The 27,067-nt window shown below is 37.9% G+C and overlaps 1 protein-coding gene across 4 annotated transcripts; it reads left to right on the top strand.

Moving 5' to 3' along the window:
* The first annotated feature begins 731 nt into the window (after positions 1–731).
* On the top strand, positions 732–26,462 carry plag1.S (PLAG1 zinc finger S homeolog). Of its 4 annotated transcripts, none has more exons than XM_018223732.2 (4): positions 736–1,096; positions 22,770–22,869; positions 24,223–24,586; positions 24,930–26,462. In XM_018223732.2, exons 3-4 carry the CDS (start codon positions 24,345–24,347, stop codon positions 26,176–26,178), a joined length of 1,491 nt encoding a protein of 496 aa, XP_018079221.1. In that variant the 5' UTR covers positions 736–1,096; positions 22,770–22,869; positions 24,223–24,344; the 3' UTR covers positions 26,179–26,462. The 4 variants fall into 4 exon arrangements, with proteins under 4 accessions (XP_018079223.1, XP_018079222.1, XP_018079221.1 ...); XM_018223731.2 differs by having other exon boundaries at positions 22,770–22,907; XM_018223734.2 differs by lacking the exon at positions 24,223–24,586 and having other exon boundaries at positions 732–1,096.
* The last annotated feature ends 605 nt before the right edge of the window (positions 26,463–27,067 follow it).

The raw sequence follows: 27,067 nt of genomic DNA, 5'->3' as shown, positions 1-27,067 counted from the left end.
AGTCCTCCTATCAGGTGGCCTGGTAACCCTAGATGGGAAGAACCACGTGCAGGCCCCACTACAGCCATGACCCTGAGAGAAAGTAATAAGGGCAGCCCCTCCCCCCAGCGAACAATGGCTGCTGGGAGTTGTAGTTTAAGGATTTGAGGGTCGCAGGACATCCCTCTAGTAAAAGGATGGGAGACAAAGCGGATCACAATTAACTTAAATGCTGGCTTTTGAAAGACTTAACAGCACTGAGCACCTACTACTACTACTCCCAGCATCCCCCTATGAACAGTTAGAAACACAAGCGGAGGTCCGCGTTATCCTCACACACCCGGCCGCACTCCCTGGCTCGCTACTACTGACATAACAACATATGGAGCTCTGGCATAATTGTCTAAGGTCTTTGCGGACCTGTGCAGAGTAGTGTTCGTGTTCACCTTCCCGTTTATCCCAGACCCAAGTCGGTCGGGAGATTAGGAAAGTTTTTTGTTTTTTTTACAAACTGCCTTAAGACCACAGTGCTGAGGGCACCACTACTCACGAGGCTGTTGATAACAACAACAACACCCTTCACTGAAGCGAGCGACCGACTCAAATTCGAAATACGTCAACTTCTTTCCTCAATGTGCTTTAAGTAGTGGCACATAGTAACTTGCTGCTCAGCGCAATTAATGACACTGTGACGGTCCACTTGCATCGCTTGTACTGTTGATTGGCAGCAAAGACGACCAATGCTAATGAACCCCTCGTGTCAGCCCAAAACGCCTACTACATGGCGTCTTCTTGATAATTGACAGTCGATGCACCCAATGAGAATACGATCCGGTCTCTGTTAACCAATAAGGTTTGGGAAACAAGCGTGAGCGGCGGAAAACAGGGCTGGTTAGTAGGACGCGATGGAGGCGGTGTTTGAGGTGGGCGCGTCTCGTGAGTCAGGTTGGGCTGCACCGCAGCGCTTACACTACAATGGCTGCTGGAGAGAGGGGAAAGCAAACAATTTCCAGGCCCGCACCGTCCAGGCAAAAATATGGGAAAAAAATTATTAAAAAATCGGAAAGGCACCTAAACCCCGGAAATCGACCGCAGGAAGGATGTTAAGGCTCCCGCGGTGAGTTTGCAAGTGGTTTGGACGTTCGCTGCCGCCTTTGAAGCATAGAAAATCAGGGTTATTTAAATTATGGGAGAGGGGGGGCGAGGGAAAGGAGGAGGAGGAGGAGGGGGAAGAGAGGAAGAAAAAAAGTTATTGCATATGAAGCCCCTTCTTCTTCTACTTCTTGTTGTGTGCAATAACTTCCCCGGCCGAGTCAAATGACGGGGTGCACCAAAGGAAAAGTTTGGGAGCAACAGGGAAATTTTTTGGCTTGTGTGGATTTTAGCGAATGTCTCTCAGGCTGTGGCACAGAAATGTGCACTGAGTGATCTGGAGCCCCGGCTATAATGCGCTGCTGCCGGGGCAAAACTATTCCACGTCTGGGGGTGCTTGGTGGGAAACGTTCTCCTTTCTTTCCTGCAATATTGTGACAGCAGCAGCAGGAGAGGCTGGGAGAGGGGGGAGACATGAAAGCGGAGAGACTGAGCCCGTGCTTGGGGGGAAATTGCAAGAGAAAAATGTTTTAAAATTCGCTCTTGTGTTCTAGACCCCCCCAAATTGCCCTCAAAGTTAGTCTGGGGGTTCCACACAGGCGTCAGGGGTTGGAATGGGAAATTGTGGATTTCTGCAGGATTTCCATGCACTTTTCTTAAAGTGGGGGAGTAAGATTAGGTCAGTGCTGCAGAGAGGGAGCTAGGGGGCTCCATGTGAGACGGGTGAGCAGATAGCTTGCACTGCGCCCCCCACAGGCTCACCAATAGTCACGGACGCTTTAAGTATAAGCCAGAGAGGCATTTACCCCCGGCACCCCGTGTGGAACAATTGTTTCTATATATTCACAGTATATTCACATCAGGGCTGTCCAACCTGCAGCATTCCAGCTGTCGGGGGATGTTGGGAGTAGTAGTTTAGCCACTGCTTCTTCTGTATGTATTCCCCCCCCCCTATGTATGTATTCTTCCCCCCCCCTATGTATGTATGTATTCTTCCCCCCTGCTGTATGTATTCTTCCCCCCTGCTGTATGTATTCTCCCCCCCTGCTGTATGTATTCTCCCCCCCTGCTGTATGTATTCTCCCCCCCTGCTGTATGTATTCTCCCCCCTGCTGTATGTATTCTCCCCCCCTGCTGTATGTATTCTCCCCCCTGCTGTATGTATTCTCCCCCCCTGCTGTATGTATTCTCCCCCCCTGCTGTATGTATTCTCCCCCCCTGCTGTATGTATTCTCCCCCCCTGCTGTATGTATTCTCCCCCCCTGCTGTATGTATTCTCCCCCCCTGCTGTATGTATTCTCCCCCCCTGCTGTATGTATTCTCCCCCCCCTGCTGTATGTATTCTCCCCCCCTGCTGTATGTATTCTCCCCCCCCTGCTGTATGTATTCTCCCCCCCCTGCTGTATGTATTCTCCCCCCCCCTGCTGTATGTATTCTCCCCCCCCCCTGCTGTATGTATTCTCCCCCCCCCCTGCTGTATGTATTCTCCCCCCCCCTGCTGTATGTATTCTCCCCCCCCCCCTGCCTGTATGTATTCTCCCCCCCCCCTGCTGTATGTATTCTCCCCCCTGCTGTATGTATTCTCCCCCCTGCTGTATGTATTTATCCCCCTTTGCTGTATGTATTTATCCCCCTTTGCTGTATGTATTCTCCCCCCCCCTTCCTGCAAGGCCCACTCTCCTGTAGCTCTGGCCCTGCCACTAGTCAGGAGGCAGCATGTACAGAGGACCAGCATGTTGTTAGTCTCATAAACAACCAAAATGGAGGGTGAACAGAAACACCATAAAATAATTGCTAAAAAAAATTCTAGAGTGAGAGAACTGAATCAGGATTTCCAGCCCTTCAGCTCTTGCTGCATACAAGTCCCAGCATCGTCCTGGTAATATCTGGGAGTTGTAGTTTAACATTGACTGCATGTCCGATTCGTGGGCAGGGGACCCCCAATTCTATTCCAAACCGAAAAAAAACCCTTTAAAAAAAACATATATATAGTTGCATCTGCTGAAAAGAGCCTGAGTTACCCCCAATAGGTCTGATCTCCCCTTCCAACATTATGCAACGTGTTTTTGGTGTTTTAAAGTTATTTTTCTGTATCAAGTGCTAAAGTAGATGTGCAGGAGGGGTTGCTTGACTGATGGTTTTGTGCAAAGAGATGCTGATGTTGGGGGGGGGGGGCTTTCTTACAGATGTATTCCAGTACTGGGTTTATAATGACTGTTTTCTTGCCTGTCTTAAAGCAGGGTGCTTTTTCCCTTAGATGTAAATTATCGTCCTTGTCACCTTTCTGCATGCTACAAATTCCTTATCTTTTCAATGCAAGCTCCTGCCACTCAGCCATTACTTTTCAGTAGGAGGGCTGCTTGTGGCTTATCCATTCCCCTTATGCTTGTGATAGTGCATGGCTGGGCTGCTCTTTGCTAGGAAACTAGCCCATCAAGTGTTTTGGTTATTTTTTTTTTTTTTATGTGCAACATATACTTCGCCTGCTTTAATAATCCTCCCATAGTGAATAATGCAGCTGTGCCCTTTGCATTGTTGTTTGTCTCTTGCACTACATGCATGTAAAAGAGTTGCTGGTGCTGCTTCCACGTGGGATCAGGGCTGAAGCAATACAGCTTTTTGCACACCAATACTTGTGCACTGAGGCTTGGTTGCTTGCTAATAAGCCAGCATTCTCTATAGTGTATAATAGGATTGTCATTAAAAATGTATCATCAAAAATATGTTCAAAGGACAAAAAAAGCACCTTCTCATATGAAAATTATAGAATTTATTTTGTTCTTTTTATTTGTGTGTTAGTTGTGCTGAAGAGTTATTTGCTTCTAATAATGCCTCTAAATGTGTAGCTTTTGGTTCCTGAATGCATGTGTTTGCTATGTTATACAGTAGAACCCCCATTTTACATTTTTTTTAAGGGACCAGAATAAAATCATGGACAATTATGGAAAATTAGGGAAATGTATTAATATAAAGGTGGGACCACAAAAAACAATTTAAATAAGTGAAAACTTAAAATCAGAGGATGTAAATTGAGGTTTCACTGTATATAACATTTTTGTTATCTCTTGCTGAGCATATTACTTGGAAGCAGCTTTTTTATTGGTGTAGTAGAATATTTTAATGAAGCTGTTTTCTCTATGCAAGTAGCCATGTAAGGTATATAGGGGAGTTTATGTAGGTTGTGTGAATTGCTTTACAAATCCGCTTCTCACAATTGTAATTTAGGAGACTGTACATTTGTGGTTGCTTCTTCCCATAAACATTTGTTTTTTGACTATTCTAGTTTTGGCTTTTTGTAACTAGATGCATGCTTGTGGTGTTATGGACTGGGATTTATGAATGTAGTTAATTTTTATCAACAAAAATACTGATCATTTTTTTTACTACTTCCTCCATGGTCCAGTGAGAAGTTACAATCACACCTACTGTTAGAACAGTGGCAGAAATGCAAATCTGGCCAAATATGTGTGTGTTTTAGTATTTCAGAGGAAAAATGTTGAAGAGTGACTGTCAAATAATCGTAACAGTGGTAGATATCTGATGTTTGAACCCCAAGGAAAATATCAGGTTGCTTAAGGTGCTCTTTTCCTTTAAAAGCTATTCTTGCATTTTCTTCTTTGCATTGCCTGATAATGAGGCATCATATCTGCATTAAATACCCTCACTCCAGTGACTAGTGAAAATTTCATAGCCCAATGTAGATTTTTTTTTAGGCACCCTCTGCTGGAAATTATTCTAATTATTGCACTGGTGCTCTGCTCTTAAAATTGTGCACACTTTCATATTTTTCTATAATCGTTTTGTCTAATAGTGACTCAAGATAATTGGTAGAAAGGTGTCTTCTGAGGTAGGGCTATGTTTCTTAACTTGTGTAACTAAAAAAAATAAAATAAAAAACCCATTAATCAATTTCTTACAGAAATGTCTCTTTTTAAAAAAAAAAACAGAAATGTTTAAAATTAATGTAATGTAGTTTTATTTCCTTTTAAGGAATCTTTAATGGTATTTGCAGCATCTAAATAAAGATTTTAAATCACCTGATAATAGTGTATTATAGAAATGTCCAACTGTTTGTCATTTACAGGAAGTCTGCCTGTTCTCATGCAATTTATATATTACAAAGTTTTCACTTTGTATCAAAGCTTAACATAAATTATCACTCCTGGTTTCCTAGTAGTAACATTATAGAGTTCATTGTTGAATTTGTTTTGCTACTCAGTTGTAGATTTGACATTTTAAAAAGTTGGAGGTTGGATAGTTTAACGTTTTGCACACACATTCAATCATGTTTCATATAAGTAATACACTGACATTTTATACTTCACTATTTGTAATTTGTATATGAATGATGTGTATTACAAATTAAAATTTGAGCCTGTCCTGTTTTATCACAACAAGCGGTTTATTTTGATTTTTAACAAGGCTTAAAATAATTCATTACAGTATATTAGTATTTTAAACTGATTCTTGCTGCATTAGTCCATGGCAGACTTTATGTAAGCCTGGCAAATATAAAACATGGTTACAGCTTGATTTCTGTGCTTTATCTAAGAACAAGTCAAGTATAATCTTTGTGAGTAGAGTTTATTGTGATTGAGTGATATCATTTGAATTATTTTTTGCAGCTGGGCCAGGTCCAGTGGCTTTAATTACAACCAGTCAGAGGTACTGGGCATTAACATTTAACATGAATACATGTGTACAGTGCCATGTAAATTCACTGATTGTTATGAAAGCTGATTGCTGATCATTTTACTGAATGATCCAGTATATGTTTAGCTTTTGTTGTCAACATCTTTCCTGCATTTTGGACGAGTAACTATTTACATTTGGCAGCATGCAAATTGCCTCTTGCTGTGTTGATGTGTAGGTGTACATTGTAGCACTTCGCAAAGAACAAAAATGTATTTTATCTGTTTGCCTTCTTTGTATATTCACAAAACTTATTTTTTTTTTTTTTTTAATAAAAGTGTTAGAAATACAAGTACATAACTTCTGCTGTTTTAACACTTTCTAGCTGTCATTTAAGATGCTTATGACAAAGGATATTGAGTGCTTAGAATATGAATATAAACCTTATGATCTATGATGAAATAATATTTATCTGTTGTGAATATTGTGATCTCTAACTGATTAAATTGTGTTTTATATGGTGACTGTACACTCTGATGGTGTGATATGGAGAAAACTATTACCTCACTTGGATTAAAAAATTATACTTTTTTGATATTCAGTGTATGAAGTTAACTATTCACTTGTACTGGCTATTACTTAAATAAAAGTTAGAAAGGGAATTACTCGTGCAGTATCACTTGTTGGAATGCTTTTTATGTCCTTAAACTATACTAGGAGATAGTTTGATGACAATTTGTTGCATTTTTAAACACTTTTTTATTATTGCTTTCTGACTATTTAGGTGCATAGAGAAACATGTTCTGCTTCCTGTATTGACACGAATGTTTTAAGATCCTGTTGAATTAAGGATAAAATATATTTTCTTTAAGCCTACAAATATATAAGCTCTGAATTCATTAAAACAAGCATTTCAGTGCGTGTATAGCTTAATTTGTTGTTATCTGTACACCATTATTAAATTAACATATAAGAAATATTTAGAATTGGAAATTATTTGTGGGAACAGCAGAAGTCTGTACTGATATAAGAACAACTACATGATCTCTAAGAGGGAGAGAGAAATCGTGCAAACAATATAGAATAAAAATCACGTATATAATAGTGAACAATCTAATTTGGATTGAATTGCAGGCTTTTACTATTTTACATGCAAAACAATTTATTCTCTCATGAGACACCTATGACTAAGTGCCGGATGGTATGAAACGTGTAAGGTGGGGTCCGTATGTATCCTATTTTTAATATTTATTTGAATAAATAACTTATTTTTACTACTAAAAAGCTTTGGCACAAATATATCTTGATATAAATTGTTTTGCATATGGACTGCCTGGGAACTGGGGAAGTCCCTTAAACTTTGTTATTGATCTATAGAAATCAGAAGTGGACAGTGAGTGAATAAGAATAATTTTACTATTTTACAGTCTTTTTTCTCAAGTCTCGGGTAGTGTTTGTCATTGTTTTGCAACCACATGGATGACAGCACCAGCTACCTCTGCCACGTAAAGAATAAATAGCCCTTGCCAAAGTATATATAATTTGTTTTGACGAAGTTCTCTTTCTTAAAGAGAGCAAATGACATATATTTTAATTATACTTGTGTGAAATAGATTGTTGTATAATTACATTAAACAGTCCTCTTTTTGATGCACTTTGTATATTCATATTTTTCACCTGACCACTTTGAACTTCTTTTCCTTCCTGTTTTGTGGAAAAGGACATGTTTCTTCAGCCTAATTTTGATGTAGGGTGAAAACAGTTCTCATATGGTGCTGTTCACACTGCATTCTGTGCTTTTTACTATTTTCCTTATAGTAATCTTGTTCCTTTCATCCCACTATCAATGTATATGTTTTTATCAATCTATATGTATTTGGTGGCATTAAAGTAAATCAGGAAGAGAGAGTATAACTAAATTGTGTGTAGTATTATATAAATTATAGGATGCTTTTTCTATTGAGTTTTCTCATTTACATACAACCACAAGCAATTCATTCTCATTGGTTCAGGCTGTATGTAATCTGACCTTTCTCCTATTGTTCTTAGTATGGATCCATTGGATTTCGGTATGTGCCTTGTAATCTGACCCCTCTGCAAACATTGCAGGACCCAAAACTGATGAGTCCCTGTTTAAAGCAAACCTTATACTATATTTTAAAGGGATTCTATCACAATTTTTTATGTTGTAGTTTTATTTATAAATTACACAGCAAATAATTCATTCTACAAAATAAAATGTAATTTCTGAACCAGCAAGTGAATTTTTTTTTAAATGTATAATATTGGTGTGTAGGCAGCCATCTGTGGTAATTTGCCTGGCTATGTGCTTTCAGAAAGAGCCAGCACTTTAGGATGGAACTGCTTTCTGGCAGGCTGTTGTTTCTCCTACTCATTGTAACTGAATGTGTTGCAGTGGGACTTGTATTTTTGCCATTGAGTGCTTTTCTTGGATATACCAGGTCACCTCTTCCCATTGTTCTGTTGTTAGGCTGCTGGGGGGGGAAGGAAGGGGGAGTGATATCACTCCACCTTGCAGTAAAAAGTGACTGAAGTTTATCAGAGCACAAGTCGCATTACTGGAGGCAGCTGGGAAACTGACAATATGTCTAGCCCCATGTCAGATTTTTATATATATATATATATATATATATATATATATATATATATATATATATATATAATATGGTGTAAGTCTTCTATTTTCATTAAATTATTATACATAAATTCAGTCCCATGAGTACTCTGTTCTTCATGCCGATTTTTGCAGAACTACCTGGGATTTTTTGGGGGGTGTGTGTGTGCTGCCCTTTGGTGTCTCTCTTTCACAAAAGAAGCTAATGTCTACATAGAAATGTGTTGCAGAACTAAATATCTGTCGGTTTTTAGTTCTGATTTCAAATTAAAAAAAAAAACCTGAGCTATTTTCTTTTTTTTTTAAAATTAGAATTTTTTTATTTAAACCAATCTTATAAGTGTAAAATCAACTGCTATTTTGGGTGTTTTTAGAAGCTGTGCTGCTGATCTTTGCTTTCATTTTTTTTATGAAATTTTATGAAATAAAGTATACCTTTTTCTGTTTTCCCCCCTGATTTGTAGACAACCTAATGAATGTAAATATATACCCATGAATAGACTGAATTAATTATAGTGATCAAAGTTCCTGAATGGCAGATATAAATTAAAATTTTAAAAAGAAAATGTAACAGTGTAAGTTTTTCTTTTTGTTGTTTTTTTGTTTTTAACCCGCATGTTCATGTTTTGAGTAAAAAAACCTCTGTGAATTGATTCCTTGTATACTACCACTGCCCTTGATTTGGTTGCATTTATTTAGAGAGGATGATTCTCCCTTCCAATGTAAGAAGAAAGATAATTGTGTATGTATTTAACTATAATGTGCTGTTGGCCTGCTTTGGTAAAAACTGCATATTCCCTTCATAAACTCAATATCTTGAACAGTAATTAGAATTCAAACTAGCTCAAATAATGCTATTTTTCTGCTTGTGTGTAATCCATATTGTTGAACGTAAAAAAAAACTCAAAAAAAAGTCCAGTTCATCTCTCACACATCTGAATCCTCTGTGGCAGTAGCAGGAACAATGTTTTCTTGAGAAGCTTTGTTTGATCAATAATTGCTTATGATGTGTACCTATATTTACTGTAAGGCTGATGGGACACACAGGGATATTCTCCACTGGCAGGAAAGCCCCTAAAGCTGCCCCTGCCCCCTTTCACATGAATTGAAAAAGTGACCGTACTAGTATTTCACTCCTTTCATACTCAAGTAAGTGGAAAACGGGCAGTGGCAACTTCAGAAATTTGCCTCCTAGAGAATACCCTTCTCTTGTGCTATTAGTCTTATACTTCAAATACGGCGCACAGGTAATTTTAGAGGCTTACTAACAAAAAGTGTGTCATTTTGGCCATAACTTTTTTTTTTTTTAAATCTAGTTTACTATCCATTCTAAATACTACTGCAATGTTGTCATAAGTAAGAGTTCGAGGGCAACCTGACAGGACAATACAATTCTCTTGGTGTTCGCACAGTTTCTCCATGCAATGCAAAAGTAACCCTTGAACAGAGGTAGTGCTACTCCTTGAGCTTTATTGTGCAACTTCAGCATTTTTCGTGACTAGTATTGCACCTTGCCATTGTAAGATAATCATATATTGTCAAAAACATGTGCAGATTTATATTTTCAGAATGTAGATTAAGGCTTTATTCACACTACTGACTTTAATACATCTATATATTATTCCAATCCATGTCCTGGACTGGTGAAACTGTTTTGTTTCTTAAAAAAAAACCCCCCATTGTGTAGCAGTTTAACCTCCAGCTATGCACTTGCAACCCTACTACATTTGATGGAGAGAGGTTCATTTATCATAACTCCTGAAACTGTTCGGTGCAATGACAACCTGAAGTCTTGAAGTCATGGACATCACCAGATTCTGGGTTTCCTCCTTTTGAGTGCCCTGCCAGGCCTTTACTGCAGCGGCTTTCAGTTGCTGTCTGTTTTGCCTTTCTGTCCGAAGTTTAGTCTTTAACAAGTGAAATGCATGCTCAATTGGGTTCAGATCAGGTGACTGACTTGGCCATTCAAGAATATTCCACTTCTTTGCTTTAATAAACTCCTGGGTTGCTTTGGCTGTATGTTTTTGGGTCATTATGAAATGCCTCAATCAATCAATTTGACTGCATTTAGCTGAATTTGAGCAGAATTCATTTGGCTGCTTTTGTCCTGTGTCACATCATCGATAAACACTAGCTTCCCAGTGCCACTGGCAGCCATGCACACCAAGCCATTACACTGCCTCCCCCATGTTTTGCAGATGATGTGGTATGCTTTGGATCATAAGATGTTCTACACCTTCTCCATACTTTTTTCTTGCCATCATTCTGGTAGAGGTTGATCTTGGTTTCATCTGTCCAAAGAATTGTTTTTTTCCAGAATTGTGCTGGCTTTTTTAGATGCTTTTTTTTTAAGCAAAGTCCAATCTAGCCTTTCTATTCTTGATACTTTCATGCAGTCTTCTCTTTATGGTAGACTTGAATATCGATATGCCTACTTCCTGCAGAGTGTTGTTCACTTGTTTGGCTGTTGTGAAGGGGTTTCCTTTCTTTCTTTGGATGTACCAAACTGTAGATTTTGTTCCTAATATTGTAGCAATTTCTCGGATGGTTTTTCTTTCTGTTTTTGCAGCTTAAGAATGGCTTGTTTCACCTGAATGGAGAGATCCTTTATGTTTTCTGTTCATAGTATAATCATCCACATACAGGCACCCCCCTCAAATCAACTCCAGGGCTTTTATCTGCTTCATTGATAATGACATAACTAAGGAATTGCCCACACCTACCCATGAAATAGCATTTGAGTCAATGGTCCAATTACTTTTGAGCCTGAAATGAAGTGATTGTGTTAAAAAAACATTCCTCGCATTTTTATGCAATCTTATTGTTCAACCAACTGAATTAATGCGAAAAGTCTGCAGTTCAACTGCATCTGAGTTGTTTCATTTAAAATTTATTGTGGTAATCTACAGAACCAAAATTAGCAAAAAGTTGTCTCTGTCCACAGATTTATGGGCCTGTATATGAATAGACAATTCAGAATAGGAGGTGGGACAGAGACCACCATGATTAACTGTACTGAAGTACAAAGAACATCTTTGGATGCAAGTACCTTAATTGGAAAAAAAAATTGTGCCTGCGACTTGCTCTTTAGAGGTGAAGATCTGTTCCTCTGAAGATGCCACCAACAGCTTCCTATCTTCTTTATGCTGATTTACAGGACATACGGTAGGCTACTCTGTTACCAGAGTTTAGGGACTAAATCAAAATTTGCAGTCTGTATATATACAAAACATAATACATTCTGCATCAAGATGCATTTATAATTAGCCCTGTAGACTTTGCACATTTTCTGCGAAGGTTTCAACCTCTAAGTTCAGCTTCTCAACAGCAGTCCACACTGAGAATGTGCACAGTCATTGGCACAATAAAGATGACCTTACAAGATCAACGATAAAGAGCTGCTGTGGACAATTTTGAATACAACATTAGTGCGATAGGGTCTACAGATTTCTGCACCTTGCATTTAACTTCTATTAATTTAGGTGGGTTTGTCTTTTATTAACTATTGTGTAGCTAACGGATAATTACTGTACTAATATGGAACCGTTCAAAGACTTGTATCATCTGCCTTATACACATCAATCAATCGCATGAATCAATTGCTGTTATATGTATTTTGATTTGAGACTAGTAATTGTGGGAGTAAAAGAAACCACTCTGCCTGTTCATTGACTGACCTAACCAAATTAATCTTCTGTAAGTGTATTCCACAGACAAACATCTTCATACACCCCTATTATTCCTCTGTTCTACTCCAAAACTTTTCTAAGAATAAATAAGAGATCAATTACTTTTGCTATGACCTATAAATAAATTGATTCCTTGAACCCCAACACTGATATCAACTTGCGGTGTGGTGCTCACATGTGGAGAGTGGGGGCAGTGAAAGCTGTAATGGGTAGTAGCGGTGGTTGCAGTAGGTGATCTTGTGTGTTTAGTGGGACCTTGTGGCTTCTGTGCAAGAGACTGTGTGACATTGTATTAGAAAAAAAGATGAACTGCTGCCTGTGGTTATTTTGGACACCACCAAGGATGCAGGCGTGGCAGATATTCTTGATGTTGTAACGCTGTTCCTCGCAACATTTATTTTTTTTTTTTGAGATATTGCTACCATACTTTCATGGAGCTGGATGCAAGTAGTTTAGGGGGTTTACAATTTCCATGTCTGCCAAACAAAATTGAATTACCTTCAGCGGGTAAATGGAATTCATGGCATGCAGTCTGTATGCTGGAAGTTAGACCTGCAAGTGTTTTCATCAGCAGACCTTTGGCCATGGCTTAGTTATGACTGTAGATAAACTGGTTTATCCACTCTTTTGTCATTCTTGGACATTTTGTTACAGGACCTTGTCTTTACTCATCTTCTGTACAGTACAGAATGTCTAAAGCAACAACAAATGCAGACCAAAAGATTATTATGAAGCCTCCGGTAATCTCTCAATGTGAAAGTGGTGTCAAAACCCAAGTGCAGCTTTTTATTTATATTTATAATGGCAGCTGCAAATGTGTTGTCGTTGTAGTACAGTTCTCTGTATCTTGAGATTTCCAATTCTGCATTGTTTTTGTATTTGCATGCCAAAATATAGTATAGCACAGAGCTTCAATTTAGGTATGGTTCCTTCCTTGGATGATCGAGGAAAAAAAGACTTGGGAAAAGTCTTAGAAATAAAAGCGGGTCCTTTAATAGTGCTGCACTGAAAGCTGTTTTTTTGTAAGAGAATTTTTTTTTTTTTATAATTAAAGCTACTGACACTAGAAATTACTTTTTTTTTTTAAAATCATAATATTGGCTTTGCATGCTAAATATATTTTTGCCTAGTGCTTTCACATGATTTGATCCCCATGTTCCTCTATGAGGGGACTAGCTAAGGAACCCTTATTGCCAGGTTGAGTAGGGACAGTCATGTTGGTAAAACATTTAGGTTAAGGAACTTCAAGTAAAAATGACTTACAAAATCAGACCTATTAGTGAAAAACTATTAGAGAAGTTGTCACCCAGACATAAAAAAAGCTTTAAAGGCTCCCTATACCTCTAATAACTCATTTAAAACTCTCAGCTGTCTATGCCTTAGTCATAGAGGTGGGGCAGGCAGTTACTTTCACTTTCCATTCCGCACTTACTGAATGTCTCTGCCTTTCTCACATCTCCCCCCCCCCCCCTCCTCATCATCTTATTTTGCAGCCAGTGCATGAGCATTGGCATTAAGTGCCCCTTTTTGGCACACAAACAAGATTTTGCCATGATCTAAAGCTTGTCTTAATAACAATGTCCACAATGATTTTGTAATTTCCAAGACTTAAAGAAAATGAGATTGAAATCATTTATATAGTGTAAATGAAGTATATTTTGCTTGACTAACATCACAAAATAGGATTTGGAGTCAATTAGGGTGAAAAGTCCCATTTAACATGATCTAAAGGTAACTTTTAATGTATATTTATATTTTGAGGAGTAGTTTTTTTTTATCAGTATCACTTTACTTTTGAAATTTGGCATGGTGCTATATTTTTAATGGTTTTAATGGAGTGAATTATTTGCAATGTAAACTGTGTAATTTAAAATTAAAAGTAAACTATAAAATCATGACAATCCCTTTAAATAAAATGTAATAAAGGTGTAATGCATGCCCACCACAAATCCTCATAACAAATACAATTGTGTATTGCAAATTTTATAAAGCCAATCTGCTTAAAATATTGTCGTTTATCAAGATATTTAAGGGAGTTGCCTTACTGATGCCTAGAGCATTTGCAGAAAAGCCTTTTCCAAGACTTTTAGATGGCAGCTTATCTGCTGTTTTGTTTGCTGAATGTATTATGGTCTTATCTGATATACTCCTGAAGCAGACCTTTAAGGGCTATTCCACACGGGGAGATAGCGACGCGTTTGCGGTCGCGGCGACAAAGCGCCGCGACAGTCGCCGCGACCGGCGCAGGCGACAGTTTTGTATGGGCGCCTATGTAAAAACGCCTGTGCTAACCACACGAGGCGATGCGCTTTTCAACAGTCGCCTGAAAATGCCTCGCCAGGCTTTTTCAGGCGACTGTTGAAAAGCGCATCGCCTCGTGTGGTTAGCACAGGCGTTTTTACATAGGCGCCCATACAAAACTGTCGTCTGCGCCGGTCGCGGCGACTGTCGCGGCGCTTTGTCGCCGCGACCGCAAACGCGTCGCTATCTCCCCGTGTGGACTAGCCCTAATAGAGCATCTAAAACTCTGAATGTTGACTAGTTGCTGATGATTTCATAAAAAGAATTGTTTGATGTTTCAGCTAAGAGACGTTTTAGAAAAAACATTTTTTTACCTTACTGTTTCTTTAATGAATGATTAGGATGACTCTTAAAGGAATTGTTCAGTGTAAAAATAAAAACTGGGTAAATGGATAGGATGTGCAAAATAAAAAATGTTTCTAATATAGTTAGTTAGGCAAAAATGTAATGTATAAAGGCTGGAGTGACTGAATTGCCTACATAATTACCAGAACACTACTTCCTGCTTTTCAGCTCTCTTAGTTTACACTGACTGGTTACCCCAGTTACCAGGCAATAACCAATCAGAGACTTGTGGGGGGGGGGCACATGGGTCATATCTGTTGCTTTTGAATCTGAGCTGAATACTGAGGATCAATTGCAAACTCACTGAACAGAAATGTACCATGTGGCCCCCCTTCAAGTCGCTGACTAGCTCAGAGTTCCAGAGCTGAAAAGCAGGAAGTAGTGTTCTGGCTGTTATGTTACTCATCCAGAAACTCCAGCCTTTATACATTACATTTTTGGCTAACTATATTAGGATTTTTTTTTTATTTTGCACAACCTATCCATATACACGGTTTTTAGTTAACCTCTGAACTGTTCCTTTAAAATAAAAAGTCACAGCAATTAAGGCGTTCAGAAACTTTTAAACTGGTCTTCATTATTTATTTTTTTTACAGTTTTTAAATTCTTTGGAATTCTTCTTCTGACTTCCAGTTTTCAAATGAGGGTCACTGACCCCATCTAAAAACATGCTCTGTAAGGCTACAAATTTATTGTAATTGCTACTTTTTATTACTCCTCTTTCTATTCAGGCCCCTCCTATTCATATTCCAGTCTCTCGTCCAAATCAGTGCATGGTTGCTAGGGTAATTTGGACGCTAGCAACCAGATTGCTGAAATTTCAAACTGGAGAGCTGTTGAATAAAAAGCTAACTCAAAAAACACCGATAATAAAACATGAAAACCGATTGAAAATTGTCTCAGTGAACTCAAAGGTGAACAACCCCTTTGATATTTATTGTACTTGCGTAGAAGAATTAAATGTGAGAAAAAATGGTCCCTAACATAACTTGTAGCTTAAAAGTCCCTGCCACATTGGGCTGCTGGCTTGTTTGATTTCGATCCTTTGGATCAGGAAGTAGAATGTAGCTTTGGTTTCATTTTCAAGAAATAACAACATCATTATATTCTAATTAAAAGAATAGGCAAAATGTATGTTCAGCACAAGCCTGATACAACCCTTGATTGATTTCATTTTTACATCTGCTAGGGGATAAGTAAAGTTGAAGGCAACTTTGTGTAGTGGGGAAAGTTTCTACTTCTTAACAGTATTACAATTTGTATACATAACAAAAATTGGGACTTCATCCCCTGCCCATGTGGTTAAAATATACTCAATTAGAAGTAAATAACACCTGAACATGTAGTAAAATTAAAGGCAATATTTATTCAACACTATGCCAAAACACCTTATCTAAAACCAATTAAAATTAAGCAGCGCTGCATATGGAAAAGGGATCCCTTAATATAAATATTTAGTTCATGCACTAATGCAAAGGATCAAATATATGTAGGTAACGTGTGTCCCTAAGGACTGGACAAGGCGGTCCAATAATGGAAGAATAGTCCCAATATGTAATTAGGTGGGCGGCCTCAAAGTGTCCGATGGTAATCTCCAGGACAATTATTGCATATGCACCATGTTTGTAAATCCCAAGATCTGTAAATTATGCCGTTCACAGGTTACATGCAGTCCATGGATACTTAAGTATAAGTGTAGTACAATAACGAAAGTTTTAGGGGTGTGCCTGCGACGAAGTCCAGGCATGTACAGGTAGCCCAATAGTATATAGATGGGCTGCTCCTAGTTTAAATCCAAGTCTGCGGGAAAGGCGGAAAAGCCATCGCGCTATATAGTGTTTCAGTGGGGTACTCACATCTCCCAAGATAACCCGCCTTTATGAAGCATAAAATATATCACCGACCAATAGTGTCCAATAGCGTCTCCACTGCGGCTCAGTGTGATATCCGCACCGGGTAGCAATATTTGTGTAACAGACCTCCAGGAGGGGATCCCACTACATACATTAACCTAGATATATCTGATTCTTTGCATTGGTGCATGAACTATATATTATATTAAGGGATTCCTTTTCCATATGCAGCACTGCTTAATTTTAATTGGTTTTAGATAAGGAGTTTTGGCATACTCTTGAATAAATATTGCCTTTTATTGTACTACATGTTCAGGTGTTATTTACTTCTAATTGAGTATATCTGAACCACATGGGCAGGGGGTGAAGTCCCAATTTTTGTCGTGTATATAGATCTATTCATTTGTTGGTGGACATCCCAGCCTATCTATCTATCGTCTATCTATCATCTATCATCTATCATCTATCATCTATCATCTATCATCTATCATCTATCATCTATCTATCTATCTATCTATCTATCTATCTATCTATCTATCTATCTATCTATCTATCTATCTATCTATCTATCTATCTATCTATCTATCTATCATCTCTCATCTATCTATCATCTATCTATCTATCTATCTATCTATCTATCATCTCTATCTATCTATCATCTCTATCTATCATCTATCTATCTATCTACTATATATATTAGCATTATTGTGCATTGGTGTGTATACCTCACTTAATTTCTTGTTTTTATTAGTATTACAATTTGAATACATCCTTTGAATGAAAGGGCTTACTGATGCTAGCTTACAAACATTATAGCACTGAGTGGAAATTGTTCTTTAGTTTTTTTTTCATCAGATATCTTTATACTATCTGTATTCTAGGCTACATTGGACCCTTAGCATCCAGCTAGCTGCTGCCATTCCAAATTGGAGAACTACAGAATAGAAATTAATTTTTTTTTTTTTTTTAAATAAAAGTAACGCAAATTGTCCCAGAATATGTTGAATATGTCTGACAAAAATACTAAAAGTTAATTCAAAGGTAAACTCCCACTGGCACCAAACAGGTAGTGGCTAAAGCCAGAAAAGACAGCCACTAGTGAACAGACCAGTCCACACAAGCTTTGGTGCAAACAAGATTCAGCTCAGCAGCTTAAATAACTCTAAACTCCTCCCCCCCCCCAAGTACCCTCTGGGAGCTTCTAGAACTTAAAACTTGGCATTCATTTTTTTATTTTCCGAGGAGCATAAATGTCTTCAGCATCAACACAGGACCTCCCTTCAGGACCCAACCTTTTCCAGTCAGTGAACTGAAGTTTACCTTTGGACTTGTGAGAATTGAAAATATATTGAACAGTGTATCCTTGCTGACCTTCTAACAAAACAGCTGCAGGATGAATACTGGAAGAAGAAAAGGAATTGTGTACATAGTTTATTCAAAGTAGGATGGAAGGAATCTTTTGATACCAAGGCTAGAAGGAATGGCCCCATTCACACACTGGGTTAATGTCTGACTGCTATAATAAATGAACCAGTGTACCAACGGTACACTTGGCAAATTTTGCCAGCCAGAAAAAAGTCCTCAACTTGAAAGGGAGTGTTCTTCTGTCAAAAGACCTAGTTTAGGGCTTGATGGACTTGATACTTGATGTCCTAACAATCCTTGCAAAGCATTCAGCTGTGAAACAAGGGTCAATTAGAAGTATAGAGACCATAAACCTGGAAGAAAAGAGTCTGTGTAGTTATGCCCAATACAATTTTGTGTAAATTCAGCCTAACATAGGAGCTCGACCCAGTTTTCTGATTAAGGCAGATGGGTTTGCATTGTATTGTAAGATTTAGGCAAGATAAACAGTGAAGTTCGTAGACAAAATAGTCCAAGGTCGTTCAATAAAATAATGAGGTTGAAGACCACCACATAATAAGCTATAAGGAGTTTTCTGCTGGGCACAAACTAAACATACAAAAATTAAGTCTGAGACTTAAAGGGCATGTAAAGTCTAAAATAGAATAAGGCTAGAAATGCTGTATTTTGTATACTAAATATAAACATGAACTTACTGCACCACAAGCCTAATCAAACATATAATTTACGCTTTCAAAGTTGGCTACAGGGGGTCACCATCTTATAACTTTGTTAAACATCTTTGCAAGACTGTGCACATGCTCAGTGTGGTCTGGGCTGCTTAGGGATCGTCATAAACAAAGCTGCTTGAGTTCTGCATGGCTGGGAAGTAAGGCGGGGGCTCCCCCTGCTGTTCATAAGTATGTTTCCCTGCTCAGCAGTTAGGGACCATCTGACAATTCCTATCCACAGCATTAAATGAAGGGAGAATTTCACTGCATACAATCAGGTTTCTTATAAAAACGTTACACATTTTTTAATTAAAGTATATTGGAGATAGATTTCTTTTTCATTAAAGAAAGTAAAAATGGGATTTTTTTTTGCCTTGACATGCCCTTTAAGACAAAGACTTTCAAAAGTATTGTTTAAAGCATGCCAGAATTCTTTTTGGAGTGGGGGTGACAAATCTTGACCAAACTTGAAAGAATAAGTCTACTTTTGGAATTGGGAACAAAGAACATCATTGGCAGAAGGTTCATTGGTGAAGTCAAACCGCATCCCTTTACTAAAAATGACAAGTGTTACCAAAATAAAGTCATCCTCACACCTACCTGATGAATGTGGACAACATTAAGGCTCACAAATTTTGATTTTAGCAAATATTTTGACTTCATCAAAAAGCTTGAATCAGGGGTGGGGGCAACATTTTGTAATAGCATTTTTTTTTAATAACTTGGAATAATGACCAGGAGCAGATTTGTCAGGCCTTTTACTCCTGAGAGAATTCGGTTGACCCCACTTGCACACATTCTTAAGGTGGCCATAGACGCAACAATAATATCATATAAAACATATTTGCGTGTGTATAGTGGGAGAAGAGCCAAAATTGTAGTTATAACATCTATGGCCACCTTTAAGAAAAAGAGTTGAGTGTGACCAGAGGAGGACTGGGGGTGGGGGTGATTTGGCTATGAGTATAATCCCTCTCAAGATGCCTTGTCCTTAGACCAGTATCTACCTTAAAGGTAGATGAACAAAAGTTAAATATGACTAGTCTGCTCATATTTTAAGACCTTTCAAGTGATCCTTTCAAGCGCCTGTAGCTTTGTTCCAATCAGTCTCCGATGCAATGAGTGTATCCTTAAACTTTTTCTTTTGTTTTCTGGCCATGGACAGCTAGGCAGTGCAGTCAACTCAAAAATTTAGGGTCAGTGGAGCATTGCATTTAGCTCCTTCACAGCCACTGCTGTAGATGCTACATTCTTTAGTAGGCATACAGTTAAAGATGCCTTGGTGCCAGAGTCAGCTGCATCGTACTGGAACTGAAGTGTACCTTCACCCTGGCTTACTAGGTCAGTGAACTCGGCACCTGAAACTCTGCTGGAGTTAGAATTGACACATTTTTGGGGAAAAAATAGGCTTTCCTGATTTTTGACCATACTTCAAACCATATGGTGCTGTTGTATGGTGCTGGTATCAAACTCTCATTGAGTGTGTGGGGGCCTGGTTGACAGTAACAGAAGAAACAGCCTACATGTTTATTTTACACTTGAATCATAGGTCTTCAGAGATCTGCTGGACCACAGATCAAATGTAGCAGTATAAAGCTTCTATTATGATATCTGGTTGGAAAAAGAAAGAATGACCATGCAGAATAGCTTGTTTATACTCAAATGTACAAATTGCATTTGCTCATAAATCGACCATGTGGTCAAGGTAACTTTTGCCACTAGCTTCTGTTTTTGCTCAGGTCTAAATACATGTGGTGGAAGGTGAATGAAGTGAATTGTGAGGGAGTGGGCAAGCACTATGAAGGAAACAGTGATGTTTTTAAAGTGTGTTGTCTAGGAATGCCACACATATTTTATTGACTGGTTCACAAACTCTTGGCTGGTGCTTTTTAGGTACAAACATCAATCATCTTGTAAGTGCTCAAACACTTCCATCCTTTAGATGATACTCTATCACAGCTCTCTGTTCCCACAACACTCCAGTGGTAGTACTCACAGATTGGTTAACTAGCCGTTCAATACGGTGTAGGTTAAAACTTTCTTTGCTTCTCACTGTATCAAAAAGAGTTAGGAGCCAAAACTTACTTGTTTTCACAAATAAGGATAAATCAATCTGGAGAACCATAGCCATCAAACAAGTTATTTTTGATTTAGGTGCATAAATAAAAGTGCAACTAAATAAAAAAAAATGCTTGATTGATGGCTATGGTTCTCCGGAGTGATTTATCCTAATTGGTGAACTAGTCCCCTGCACGAGACAATAATAGTGGTGTATTACTCCAGGAATCTCCTATGCCTGAGCTTGACCTCTTGTGTCCCTATATTGGCAGGTGACACTGCATTGTGCTAACCCTTACTGACCTCCTCCGAGCCTCTTGCTACATTACTAACTACCCTGATCCTGCCTCTCTCTCCTAGAGCAAGCTATTACTTTTAGCACTCACTTCACCTACTTAGGCTGACTTCCTCCTCAGGCACTTCAGCACACCATCTCCTCCAGCTAGTGGCCAAAGCGACAGTGCATCTGGTGGCTTTTAAACACTAGGGAACCTTAGTACCCCTGGCCAGTTACTAAACTGCTAAAGAAATAATTTCTAGCGGACTACCTGAAATAAAGTTTAGCAAAACATTTACCCTCCTGCATAATGTAAAACCTAAAGTAAATAAGCTAAATCCCAAATATAGTTTGCAATTTTCTATTGGCAAATTTATGCAATTTTTTAGATATGATAGAATTATATTAATAGATACGATAAGGTACAATAAGGAGGCTGCTACTTTTTTCCAAGAAAAGGAGGCAATTTTAACTTTAGTTTTTAGTTCTACCCTAAATTTTAAGGCTGACCCAATTCTCTGTTCATTCAGATAGCACATGATTAATTCTGAATAGTGATGTTCATCTTTTTGTTCATGAACATCAATTATGAAGTATAACCTTCCCCCCCCCCATTCAATAGTTGATGACAATGTGGATCTTTTTGCTCATAATAATTATGTGTATGACAAAAGTTCAATTCACTAGGCTTGTGCTGAACATGCTTCTATCATATTAATAAGTAAAGGTATGGGGCCTGTTATCCAGAATGGGGTTTTCTAGATAATAGATCTTTCTATAATTTGGATCTTCATACCTTAAGTCTTGACTAGAAAATCAAATCATGTAAACATTACATAAACAATATAAGCTGGTTTTGCTTCCAATAAGGATTAATTGTATCTTAGTTTGGATCTTTTACAAGGTACTGTTTTATTATTACACAGAAAAAGGAAATCTACCCTATTAATAAGTAAAGGTATGGGGCCTGTTATCCAGAATGGGGGTTTCTGGATAATGGATCTTTCTATAATTTGGATCTTCATACCTTAAGTCTACTAGAAAATCAAATCATGTAAACATTAAATAATAAAAGCTGGGTTTGCTTCCAATAAGGATTAATTGCATTTTTGTTCGGATCTATTACAAGGTACTGTTTTATCATTACACAGAAAATTACATTCTTTGAACCCCATGTATAATGAATTTCTCCTTATTTGAAAACCAAATGCACAGGCAACAAGGGTGGAAATGGTGTGGTTCTTTTTATAGAGAGTTTATCATCTCCATTTAAACCAGCTTTCTTTAGGGTGGTGGCACATGCTCAGATTCGGGCAGAGAATAGTCGCCCAGCGACAAATCTCCTCTACCTGAATTGCTACATGTGCCACCACCCTTATAATGAGTTGGCAGGTAAAATCAAAGCAATGTTCTTTGTGCTGCATGATAAGATTTTTTTTTTTTTAATTAAATTATTTAGCAGCATACATTTATAGGCAAGCTGTATTTTTGTATGTTAAACAGGTTTTTATTAAGCCCTTTTTAAAAGTAAAATTCAGTAACATCCATTTAGGTTTTTCTTAATTTTTTGGGGAAAAAAGTATAAACTGATGACCCACTAAATATAAGACTGTGTGATTTTCAGTCATATTTTATCTGCTCTTTAAACAAAGGAAATACTAAATACAATACAAAGATGTCAAAACAAGACCTCTGTCATAAAAAATTAGAACTTGCAGTTATAATAATAATTTCAATATGCTCCTCCTCCATCTAATGGTAACACAATGTATTGCTGCAGTGTTGGTAACTTTTTTTTTTATTTTTATTTATTTTTTTTTTTCATCCTTAAAGGCATACAAAAATGGAAATGTCTAGAGTCTGGTCTCCCCCAAGAAGTGCTAGTGAGACTGGTTAAGAACAGGATCTGGGAAGTTTTTCGGACAACCGCCAGGTGTGAACCCTATGGAATCTATCAAATTACAATTTTAAGTATGACGGATTTTATATAATATTTGTGTTAGCATATTTGTTGTTATCCAATTTTTTTTGTTGTATAATTGAAATAAAACCAGGGCATTCTTATGGTATGTTCCTAGACATGTGCAAGCATAAAAGTTCAACCTGTGTGTTGGGGGACCCCATTAGGGTTCCAGCAATTAATTTCTACTGCTGTAAACACATTCTGCTTCAAAACCCTGGGTGCCTGTTGACCCATGGCCATTTTTGTTTAACGGCAAACCGCAGTGTTTTCATGGCAATGGTAAGTACTGGCGCAGGTACTACTTAGAAAACCACATAACAAAAGACCAAAGTAATCCCCCAAAACACATGCAGCATTTTACAGTGTGCTTTCTTAGTGTCTTCAGGAACTATGGCATAATGTGGGTAGACAAGCAGATTTTTTTTTTTGTACATAGTACAACAATGGTTGCATTATAACCCTTCCTGAAATTGCATAGACCATTGTTTGGGACAAGAGTAGGGTTGCCACCTTTTCTGGAAAAAAAATACCAGCGTTCCTATATATTTATCTTTTTTCCCTATTAATAACACTGGAATCAACCATAATTTTTACCGGCCTGGCCGGTAAAATACCGGCCAGGTGGCAACCCTAGGCAAGAGTTAGAACAGAACCAAGTGCTTTAAATTGAACTGGTATGTATATACAATAGCCAGTCCAGTCAATTGTAGGCTTCATCCAAGTGGGCCACTGACAATACAATAGAGGCGCAATAGCACACCCAGCAATTTCTAGTATTTTATAGCCCTTAGCATTTTGAAAAACAATTGTAGCAAAAATAAAACATTTATACTGGAAAAAAGGGTGAAATGTTTTATAAATAACCACTTGACATCTTTTTCCAAACATCAATTTCTTTCCTTTTAAATCTGTAGCATTTGGTTATTAATGTCCTGTATCATAATTCCCTTAATTTTCTTTGCGTATTCAAAATGATTAAAATTTTCTCTAGGCTTTTGGAACTGTGAAAATTTAATAATAAAATGTATACTGGGTAAAAGGGTAACCTTTTGGAACCCCCTGCCCTCAAACAATTAAAACATTTGGGCATCTTACTCCCTTTAAATTTGTATAATATGGCTAATTAGAGCCCTTACTTTTTATTCCCCAATAAAGTGATAGTTTTCTTTATATATTCAGAACCATGAATGTTCTAACACAGTACTTTTCATTCCAAATACATTTAACTTATTGCTCACTGAAAGCTAGTTGTACCTTGTTCACAGTGAAACTCATCTGCAATAGAGTTAATATATGAATGTATACTTTCTTTTTCTTTTCCAGTCCCCCTTTGATTTTTTTTTTTTCTTGACCACATGGAACTTGAGAAGCCACCTAAAGTGCTGTCACTTTGTCGAATTGGGCGATTGCCAAGTGTCAAGCAAGAAGGCCTAGTGTAGGCTGCGATGGCCACTGTCATTCCTGGTGATTTGTCAGACGTAAGAGAGACCCAAACAGTTCCTTCAGGGAAGCGTAAGCGTGGTGAAACAAAACCAAGAAAAAACTTCCCTTGCCAACTGTGTGAAAAGGCATTTAACAGTGTTGAAAAATTAAAAGTTCATTCTTACACTCACACAGGAGAGAGGCCCTATAAGTGCTCACAACAAGACTGCACCAAGGCCTTTGTTTCTAAATACAAATTACTAAGGTATTACATTCTATTTACCTTTTCCGCTTAAAGTAATTAAAAATCGAATAACAATAATTTATATCAATGTTCCCTTTAAGCTGTGCTCTTGTACGCATGCACACAAAATTTGAGGCCAGCGCACACCACAAACAGTGGTGCGCACAAAGAATTTTGTCTGAAAACACAAACTTTTACATTCATTCTGACCTGCGCACACCATTTTTAAAAAGTTTGCACACAAGTTTAAAATGTGTGCACAAACTAATTTTTTTTTTTTTTTTTAGCTTTCTTTCTTTCTTTTTCTCTTTCTTTCCTATTTTTAAGCCCAAATAATTTATGTGGTGGTATCTTTCTTTTATAGGCATATGGCTACTCATTCTCCAGAGAAAACACACAAGTGCAATTATTGCGAGAAAATGTTTCACCGAAAAGATCACTTAAAGAATCACCTTCATACCCACGATCCTAATAAAGAGGCATTTAAGTGTGAAGAATGCGGAAAGAACTATAACACAAAGCTTGGTTTTAAACGTCACTTGGCCTTGCATGCTGCAACAAGTGGAGACCTCACCTGTAAAGTATGCCTGCAGACTTTTGAAAGCACAGTTGTGCTGCTGGAGCACCTAAAAACCCATGCAGGCAAATCTTCCAGTGGTGTTAAGGAAAAAAAACACCAATGTGAGCATTGTGACCGGCGGTTTTATACACGCAAAGATGTCCGTAGACACATGGTAGTGCACACTGGGAGAAAGGACTTCCTTTGTCAATATTGTGCACAGAGGTTTGGGCGTAAGGATCATCTAACTCGTCATATGAAGAAAAGTCATAATCAAGAACTGCTAAAAGTCAAAACAGAACCCATGGACCTCTTAGACCATTTTACCTGCGGTGTTCCTATTAAAGATGAGCTGCTTCCTGTGATGTCTTTATCTTCCAGTGAGCTGACATCAAAGCCATTCACAAATAGTATGCAATTAAACCTTTACAATACACAAATTCAATCCATGCAGAGTTCTGCAACTACTCATCAAATGGTCGCTCCAACATTGTCTTTGGGTATGCCTTGCCCAATAGATATGGATCATGTCCATCCTTCTCACCAGCTGTCTCTGAAATACCCACTTAATTCTACCTCATATGCAATTTCGATGCCTGAGAAAGAACAGCCGTTGAAAGGGGAAATCGAAAGTTACCTTATGGAATTGCAAAGTGGCATGCCACCCTCATCCCAGGATTCTCCATCATCCTCTTCAAAATTAGGAATGGATCCTCAAGTAGGGCCATTGGATGATTGTTCTGATGGAGTATCCCTCTCGAAAAGTTCAGTTTCGATAAGTGAATCATCATCGTTGGATTTTAATCAGCTTTTCAATTTTATACCTGCCAATGGTCCTCCATACAACGTCCCTGTATCTGTTGGTAATTTAGGAATGGGCTATTCCTCAGAGGAAGCCCATTCCTCAATGCCACACCTCATGCTGCAACCACAAGATCCTCAAGACCCCAGCAATAATTTATGTTTTGGCTCTCTACACCCATTGTCCTCTGCTTTTACAAGTAGTTTAAGCACTACAACAACATTGCCACGTTTCCATCAAGCTTTCCAATAGGATTGGTAAAAATGGATTGATTTAGATTAGCCTGTTTTTAACCTTAGTGCCAATGAACACTTTAAATATCTGATACATTAAGTCTCCTCAAGCCAGTACATCTTTAGCTTTTCACATTTTTACAAATGTGTATGTGTTTACTTTGAGAGATTTTTTCCTTTTAGCATTTTTTCACTGCCATGTTTCTGTTCTATAAGGAAAAAGCTAATGCTTTAAAAAAACTAATGGAAAGACACATTGATCTCCATAAATTGATAAAAAAAAATCAAAGTATGACTTGATCTCAAAACAGTATTGCTTAAAATCCAGTTGCTTTTGTTTGAACAACAGTATTGTGCATATATTAATATAGGAGCTCTGTATTTAGTGTTGTATATCTTAATTTTGTTGACAACCTTTCCAGAACCCCATTTCTCCTTGGGAAGATTTTATTGTGGTCATCTTCCAAAGTAAGTGAGACAGATGCCCTATATGGGCAAAGATGTGTTTTGGGTTTGTAGGCAATGTGTCCTCTGGAGATGAAAAGGTCAACTGAGTGTCAATACTGTAAACTAGCAAATTCTAAAAGTAGCTGGGGGGGAAAAAAGGGAAAGGGAGAACGGCTTGCTGTAAAGCAGAGCGGCATTACTCTACACATAAGTCATATCTTAGAAGCTCCTTAGAAGCAACTCCTTTCTAAGCATTGCTGTTAAATTTGTTCTAAAATAACAAAAATAGCTGAAAATTTGTCATTGGGGGGGAAATAAATGTAATTGGATTTTATATTTTAAGACACAAGGTGAAGCATATCCAAACCTCCATTTATTTGTCTTTGCAAACTTTTTTTTTTGAATGTTTATCATGCATCAGTTGAAAATTAGAAAAACTAGTGGCACTTGTAATGTTTGTT

Source organism: Xenopus laevis, chromosome 6S (genome assembly GCF_017654675.1).
Source record: "Xenopus laevis strain J_2021 chromosome 6S, Xenopus_laevis_v10.1, whole genome shotgun sequence".
NCBI classification, from domain to species: Eukaryota; Metazoa; Chordata; class Amphibia; order Anura; family Pipidae; genus Xenopus; species Xenopus laevis.
The sequence above is the reverse complement of the archived record's forward strand: the minus strand, read 5'-3'. Positions and strand labels throughout refer to the sequence as shown.